At 42.9% G+C, this 8,444-nt stretch overlaps 1 protein-coding gene across 1 annotated transcript; it reads right to left on the reverse strand.

The window, feature by feature from the left end:
* Positions 1–970: 970 nt before the first annotated feature.
* Positions 971–7,492, reverse strand: LOC124463280 (pleckstrin-like). The gene is made up of 9 exons (XM_047015113.1): positions 7,362–7,492; positions 5,839–5,994; positions 5,440–5,621; positions 5,235–5,326; positions 4,894–5,078; positions 4,537–4,641; positions 3,957–4,040; positions 3,552–3,624; positions 971–3,420 (listed from the first exon to the last, which is right to left on the reverse strand). Exons 1-9 carry the CDS (start codon positions 7,401–7,403, stop codon positions 3,281–3,283), a joined length of 1,059 nt encoding a protein of 352 aa, XP_046871069.1. The 5' UTR covers positions 7,404–7,492; the 3' UTR covers positions 971–3,280.
* Positions 7,493–8,444: the final 952 nt, after the last annotated feature.

The raw sequence follows: 8,444 nt of genomic DNA on the forward strand, positions 1-8,444 counted from the left end.
GAGTGAAGGTATCACTATCTACTGTTCGCAGAAGACTTCATGAACAAAAGTACAAGGGCTACACCAGAAGATGCAAACCACTCATTAGCAAGAAGAATAGGAAGGCCAGGCTGGAATTTGCCAAAAAGTACAGAGATGAACCTCAAAAATTCTGGGACAAAGTTTTATGGACTGATGAGACAAAGATTAACTTTTACCAAAGTGATGGAAAGGCTAAAGTTTGGAGAAAGAAAGGAACTGCTCATGATCCCAAACACACAAGCTCATCTGTGAAACACGGTGGAGGTAATGTCATGGCTTGGGCTTGCATGGCTTCTTCTAGGACGGGCTCATTAATCTTCATTGAGGATGTAACACATGATGGCAGCAGCAAAATGAACTCGGAAGTCTACAGAAACATTTTGTCTGCCAATTTAAGGAAAGATGCAACCAAACTGATTGGCAGAGCCTTCATCATGCAGCAAGATAACGACCCAAAACACACTGCCAAAACAACAAAGGAGTTCATCAGGGGCAAGAAATGGAAGGTATTAGACTGGCCAAGTCAATCTCCAGACTTAAACCCTATAGAGCATGCATTTTACCTGCTTAAGAGGAGACTGAAGGGAGGAACCCCACAAAACAAACAACAACTGAAAGAGGCTGCAGTGAAAGCCTGGGAAAGCATCAAAAAGGAAGAATGCAAAAGTTTGGTGACGTCAATGGGTCACAGACTTGCTGCAGTTATTGAAAGCAAAGGATTTGCAACTAAATATTAAGTCTTATTCACTTAAATATGTTTTAAGTATATCTGTTCCAATACTTTTGCTCACATGACAAATGGGTGGATTCAAACAAAATGTGATATTTTCTTAGTTGTGCATCAGATCCTGATGTAAATACCTGGAAATAAAAGCTGAAACGTTGATCTCTGGTCTCACGTTCATTATTTGATGTCAAGCCCAAATGTTTTCAGTCTACAGCAAAAATAAAGGAATTCGCCTCACTGTTCCAATACTTTTGGAGGGCACTGTACATGTACATACAATAAGAAAACTGGATCGGTTCATTCACAGACTGGACTGGGTTCTGTTGTCATCAATCACCAACCCAGGGACCCTTGGCAGACTCATGACTCTCCTGTGAGAAATGTTAACCCACATATATTTTATGACCCCTCTATCAATCCCTCCATCAGCCAGCTGAGCCAAGAAGTTGAACAGTGTTCTGTCATATTTAGTACGTGACAAGGCCTGTTATTCAATGCTCTTCCTTTGTATAGTCTATCAAAAAGAAAAGGAGACGGTAACATGTTCCGCTTAATTCACTTGTGGGGTTCGATTTGCATGTTGCATCTTTTGATCTGTTCTTCATGCAGAGTATACTATGCGTGGGATTGCAGAGGGTTTTCAGGTGCACCCCATCGGGAAAAAATGGTGTAGCCGCTGCTTTTTTGTTGTTGTTACCAATCAAGGAAATGGTTTAGATTAAGTACGAATATTACGTAAAAGAACATGTTTAATCAAAGCTGGTAATGATGGCCTGCCGCGTACAAACGACCTCCCTCCCCTTTGTCAACAGCAGGCTGTTTTTGTCAGATCAGTTGGACAAAAGTGTCTGCTAAATTATTTTATTTTTAACAAATAATATTCAAGTGTGTTGTTCTGTCCACTATGAAGCGTATGTTAGTGTATACCGCCCTCTTGTGTTCAACTCGTGATCACATGCATTTACACAGCCAAAAATGTACACAGGCTTTTTGCTTGTGACTTGAAGGTGGCCCTTGTCAGACTCGAGACATGAACAGATCCTGATGAGATGTGTAAGTTCAGAATGTGAGGAGGACACTCTCAGGTCAGTCTGCCATCAGGAGAACAGTGCTGTCAAACACAACACACTCCCACTGGAGCCAAGAGCAACATGTTTGTCATTGGGATGAATCCAAGAACTGGTGACAGTTCTATGGACTCTGACTCTTTACCCAAAAGGCCAAGCTCAGAGCTGATGGAATTACCTCTCCATACTTTAGAGACCATGTACAAAACTATAGAGGCATGGTGAAATGAGGACTCCTAACTTCACACAGATCAAGCATATTGGTTGCAGGTGTGAGTGGATGATTTCCTATACAACTAATACACATAATAATCTGAGTTTAAAAACGAGTGTATAATCACCAATTGAACAGAAGAGGCAATGTACACGAACTGCAAGCCGTTGAGTCAGAAGACAGCCTTCAACCAGCCTGATGATTAAAAGAAGGGAGGTTTATAGTGAATAAAACGAGTCATAATCCAGGTCAACAGGGCATTAGCTCAGCTTCAGCCACCCACACGAGGTACACAGGTAGCAGTTTTAACACTAAAAAGGACTTTGATATGATTTACATATATCTTTAGCACCTCAAAACTTCATAGAGGTCTCTATCAGGACCATAGTTCATGTGAGAATGCTGTAGAACCATCAGTTCCCTAACACTGTGCTCCTTGGTGCGAGTGGGCCAAATCTAATACAAAAAACTATTTGAGACTTTGTTTACAGCTGCTCCTTAGATTAATGTACTTTGTTAACATGTGTCTGGAGGTGCAAATAACAGTGGGGTCCTTGGATCTATTGAATGGGATATATTGAAAATGTACACAGTTTAAATATTTGAATGATATACTGTATATTACAGGTGCTGCATACACTGTATTAACTGAAAACAAATACTTGCTGGTGGAATTTTGTACAGTGAAGAGTCATGAGTGTCAAGCCATCATGACAAGACAAAAAGCTAAAACCACAACATGGCAGAAGGACACAGAAACAGGATATGATATCTCATTTTCTTTCAGGAACAGGAATTGTCTGTACTTTTGATTATTCTTCTGAATTATCACAATGCCTTCTCTCTAATTGTGAAGGCCGGATCATAACATGAACAGAAGAAATGACACAAGCAGACACAACAGAAAAGATAGGCTCACAAACCATATACCTTGTACCTAATTTTAGACTCTGCTTGTAGATTGTGTATGTGGAGGGGAGGGTGTCTAAAAGTGTGACCGTCTTTGAGAATAGAAACATGTTTCCTCTCTCTCCTCTCTCTCCTCTCTCTCTCTTTGTGCTATGAATGCATGGCCCTTCGATTGAAAAATAAACTATGTTGAGAAACAATAACATTATAGAAGCTGGCATCTATAAGACCTGAGTCTGTGATCTTTCATGCACCAGCTTAGAGTGAATGTCTGTCAAACCAGGGTCTCTCTGGTCTATGCCGCTCCACACAGGATATGAGGAGATGAGCTGCTTCTAAGCTTCATTTCCCTGTCTTTGACACGGTATGCATGGCTTTGATCCACTCTTTCCTCTCCTCTGCTGTAGCTGCTTGGAGGAAGTAATGCGTCTCATCTGAAGTGATGACCTCAAAGAGGTTCCCATCCACCTCGTACCTTTTGGCTGGGGGAGCAGAGGATAAGGGAAACAGGTATTAAGAGTCGAGATGAAAGGAAGCTTTATACCTCCCATTATAACTCAGTCTGTTACAGTGGGGGACCTGTGGTGCACAACTTCCCCGGTCGGAAACTCACCGTCAGGGACGTGGTCTACCGCTGTGATCACCGATGCTCTCAGGTGGACTGAACCTAGGGGCTCATCATCCCCCTTGTAAAATGAGAAAAAAAGAGAGAAAGAGAGTAAGAAAGTGAGGGGATAAAGTAAGTGAAAGGGAAAGAGAGGGAGAGGCACAGGTGGAAGGAAACAGAGGTAGAAGTAGACACAGACAGATAGACAGACAGTGGACAAGGAGACAGAGGGAGAGGGAGAAAGAAAATAAGACATTTGACCGAGTGAAAGAGAAAAGTAGTGATCAAGGGAACAAGTAAAAGTGAAGGGTAAGTGGGAACACAATAACAAGCAAAACAGTTGTAACAATTTTTCAATTCCAACTGCAGAACTGTAGCTTTGGTGTCATGCAACTCAAATGGGTTTTTTACCTTGGTGGGGTCATAGTAATGGAGATAGGCTGGGTCATCTCTGAGAATGAACTTCCTCACCTTCCAGTTTTTTCTCCTATGACCCTGTGTAAAGTAAACCAGGAAACCCAATCTTTAGAATGCATATGCAGTTTCACTGACCAGTGAAAGTCACCACTAACTTTTTGTGGTTGGGAACTTGCACTTCCCCATTCTTACTTTTGTATTGTCCTGGAAGTCAGTTGGCTGAGCGGTTAGGAAATCGGGCTAGTAATCTGAAGATTGCCAGATCGATTCCCGGCCGTGCCAAATGACGTTGTATCCTTGGGCAAGGCACTTCACCCTAATTGCCTTGGGGGAATGTCCCTGTACTTACTGTAAGTCGCTCTGGATAAGAGCGTCTGTTAAATGACTAAATATATTGGGCAGCACTTTCATTTTCAAGAAAATAGGCTGGTCAATCCCCTTTGAGTTTGGCAGAAATTGTCCATGGTTGAAATGAATAGAATATATGTCTATTTCTGGTCATTGCTGTTGAGAACATCTGAATATTGTGTTTCTGCTGCTGAGTGCTTCTGAAAGTGTGAGCCTGCAGTCTCACCTGTTTGAGTAAACAGCCCTGTTTGACAATGTTTCCCCTGAACTCCTCCTTCACCACTTCATCCTCATCGCTTGAGTAGCCCTCACAGAAGAACCCACTGTCTGCCTGCAACACCGCACATGCTCACTTAGTGTCAAACCAAACACAGGTGTCATGAGTAAAAACATGTAGCTCTTTCTTGTGTGATTCATTCCATTCAAGACCACAAACATTTTGTTTCCTGTTCAAGATAGACATCCTACATTGCAACCAGACAGAATATAAGATGTTGAATCATGTTCAGGGCCAACTCAATAGGGGTTAAGGTTCAGCCACACACACGAGGTACAGTGCCAGTACAGATCTGGACTGACTTACAAAGTAGTAAAGAGCATCTGTTTCATCCAGGAGGAGGGTCTCTGCTCCACCCACCGCCCCCTGCTTGGAGACCTCTCCGGCAGGCTGCAGGAAGCCCTCGTTCAGGAGTCCCGTGGCCAACATCAGAGCCTCTGCCCTGTTCCTCGCCTTGTCCTTGGAGATCAACCAGTCCACCACCGTACCACCTGACAGACAGGGAAGGAATGAGGGAAGCAGGGGAGAAAGAGAGACAGCGAGACAGCGAGAAACAGAGAGTAACGAGGAAAGGAAAGGTTCACTAATAACCTTGAACGGTGATTTGTGCTGCCATCTAATTGCGTTCGAGTGTTGTCATGCAATACCTGTAAAGCAGTGATTGTAGATTCTCTTATCCTTTTCCAGTTTCATCTCCTTCACGCCATCATTTGGGTCTTTCATTAGCAGGTACAGTTCACTGGAGACAAACAAACAACAAAGAAGTCATATCTTCAAACATGGTGGTTAACCATGATGCTTGATGCTGATTATTCCTTGCTACCCAACTTTTCATATTTGGTCAGGTCCTACCTGAGGTTGACTGTGTCAGGCAGACGGATAGACCTCCGCGTCGACTTCCTGGCAAACTTCCTGCCTCCCTCCAGACAGGAAATGGCCCTCTTGATGTCCTTCACCCAGGCCTCCCTCTCCTCTAGGTGTGTGGCCTGGAAGTAGTGATCCTGGTTCTTACTCGTCTGGAGCTTGAACACCAGCTAAGGGAAAACCACAGTATGATTATGTTGGATGGGACCGTTATGTATGATGAGCATTTGCAGTAACAGTACTCTGTACCTTTACCGCAATTCTGACTGAAGAGCTCAGTATATGTTAGGACCAGGAAGGAAGTATATGGTTGGATGGTCTATTTAGACGGTTATGGTGAGTGTTCAGCATTAATAGACACCCCAGAGAAGCAGTCAAGAATGTTACCACTCTCTTGCTAAAGTCCTGGCAGGGGCTGGTGAAAGTAGCTCCCTTCAAGGGAATCATCCCCTTGGAATTGGTATCTGTCTTCCTCTTGTAGAACTCCACACCGTCCTCTGACAGCACCACCCAAACCACCTTCCAGGAGTTCAGCACTGTGCCCTGCAGAGAGGATGAAGAGAATGACAGATAGGTGATAAGAAGCAGGACTGTATCCGATACTGAAATGTTTTTGGGCCTTCAACAGTAGTGCTGCAGTAGAACATGGTCATACAGTCCTTTTCATTTGTGTTGATCAGAACACTAATAGTCCAGGCAAAGGAACTCATTTTGAAGCCAAAAATAGAACTAATTGTAAAAGACTTTTTTTCAGCATAGACCATTTCTAAAAGGTTTCAAGAACAACATACTAAAAGTCCTAAGATATCCTAGTTGAGGAAGTATGTTAAATTCTCATCGATCCAAGAAGTGTGCCAATAAGGCCAGGCAACATAACATCCAAATGGGGCTATTTTTTTCCTTTACTCCTATCAAAATAAAACTTTACACAATGACACTACCCATGAAAAGTAACATGTATGTTAACTTTTAGTATGTTGTTCTGGACAATTCTTAGAAATGATCTATGCTGCAAACAATTATTTAACAATTAGTCGGTCTTAAAACGTTACTTTGCCTGGACTATAAAGGAAGTGATACCAGCGGGTTATTTTTCAGTTTTTCTCAACACTGTCAACTCACACAAAATTGGATTTTGTTCCTTCATTTAGACAATGACTGTGGGAAAAGTAAATCCTGGGTCAGAATTGAGTGTTTTATCGGTTATGATTTGATTTGTTTTTTTACAATGTAATTATTTCTAATTATTTATATTTCACTTTATGTTGTGGTTACCAGCTGAGTAAAAAAAACTGCAGGCAAGTCTTGCACCTGCCTGAGCTATTCTAACAGTTCCATGAATTCAGATAAGAATCATCATTTTCCAGAGCTAAGAATGACTCCTTGAAAAGACAGACTCATTGTCCCCACCCTCACACGGACACTGCTCACGAGTCATGGAACATCTTCCCTCAGATCTGTGGTTTGTGGGAGAGCTTCTTATTGTCACTCACTCACAGCCTGTCACATCCTAAAATTTACTCAGAAGGTCAGCTCAGACCAGAGAGCAAACACAGCATTGTAGCATTGTAGAAGTTGCTGAATTATGTCCCATTCAGAAACAACCAATGGGTCTGAATCAGAAGCAGTTAACCTGCCGTATTCTATAACTTTAACAACACAAATATTCGTTTTTATACACTTATAGACTGAGGTCCTTAAACGACATCTACCTAATTCCATCCACAGCATTCACTCACTAGTTAAACAGACACATCTTTGGGATGACTGCAAAATGTGGACATCAGCACCCTTGTAAGTTCCTGCCGCCAACACAAACCTACCGACCCTACGTTACTCAACCCCTTATCCATGACAAAATCACCTTTGGTTCTACTACAGGGGTCTAGGGTTGGTTCCCCCTTCCTTACCTTTTTGACCAGATATCCCTCTCTAATCTGCTTTGGTTCCATTCTCTCTCCGTCTGCTTGCTCCGTGTGTCCGTGTGTGTCTGTGTCTGTCGGCGTGTCAGTGTGACTGGCTTTGTGTCGAGCTGTCACAGCCGCTCTCCTACTTTTGAATGTGAAAGAGGAACACCCTTCACCCCCTCCCCCCCTCCCCCCTCCCCCCACCCCTCCAGCCACAGCTGTAAGCCACAGCTAGGGGAAGTGCTCATCAGGCAGGGCAGGGTGTGGCTCAACGCTGACGAGCTGCTCTCTTCCTCTTACAGGCGTAGGCCTCTGACTGTAAATGAAGTGGCCTCATCTCGTTCTAGACTGATTGCTCCTTCTTCTGGTCAGAGCTGTGATGTATCATGGGATGACACATGCAGTAAGCCTGGGGGAGTCTCTCCAGCACAACTGTCTAATCATTTCAGGATCCTTTTAAGGGTCCTTCAGATGTCCATTCATATTGACCTCCTCCTGGGCTACCAGCAGCTAAATCCGGTGACCTGAGTTTAATTTTTCTGTCATTTTTTATTACTGTGCAATATGAATTCCATTGTGCAATTTAAGGCTGATTTCTGCTGTTCACTGAATGAGTTAGCAAAATATTGCCAAAAAGTATACTGTATGTCAACAGTATACTATCATCATCACTCACCCAGTTTGTATCAGTCATTTGTCACAAGAAGTGGTTTTACACAATGACCTGGCAATAGGGAAGTGTTGACTCTGTGTAGACAAGTCTAAATATATGGCCATCTGTTCTTCCTGTTGATGTGAAATGTGTTGCTCAAGTTTTCCCAACCCAGAGTGTAGTTCTCCAGGTGCTGGCACTTGCTGTTTAGAGCAACATAACTTGGACCCCCTATAACAAGCTAGTCAAGTCAAGTCAGTTTATTTATAGAGCACATTTGAAAACAGCCCATGCCAGCCAGAGTGCTGACATGGGCTACATGCAGGAAAATGTCATATGTGTATTTATAAGGGCTATCTTTCTCTTTAAACAATTTGGAACCTTGTTTTTGACCCGCAAATTTTCCTCAGGTGAACAGATTGGTAATTTCTAGT

The sequence above is a fragment of the Hypomesus transpacificus genome, unplaced genomic scaffold (assembly GCF_021917145.1).
Source record: "Hypomesus transpacificus isolate Combined female unplaced genomic scaffold, fHypTra1 scaffold_272, whole genome shotgun sequence".
NCBI lineage: Eukaryota > Metazoa > Chordata > Actinopteri > Osmeriformes > Osmeridae > Hypomesus > Hypomesus transpacificus.

Bases quoted from the DNA above. Each gene is read 5' to 3' on its own strand.
- LOC124463280 (XM_047015113.1), bottom strand. From the start codon at position 7,403: ATGGAACCAAAGCAGATTAGAGAGGGATATCTGGTCAAAAAG. The intron at 5,995-7,361 runs GTAAGGAAGGGG...TCCTCTCTGCAG, and splicing joins AGGGATATCTGGTCAAAAAG to GGCACAGTGCTGAACTCCTG. The intron at 4,041-4,536 runs GTGAGACTGCAG...TACTTTACACAG, and splicing joins AGGGCTGTTTACTCAAACAG to GGTCATAGGAGAAAAAACTG.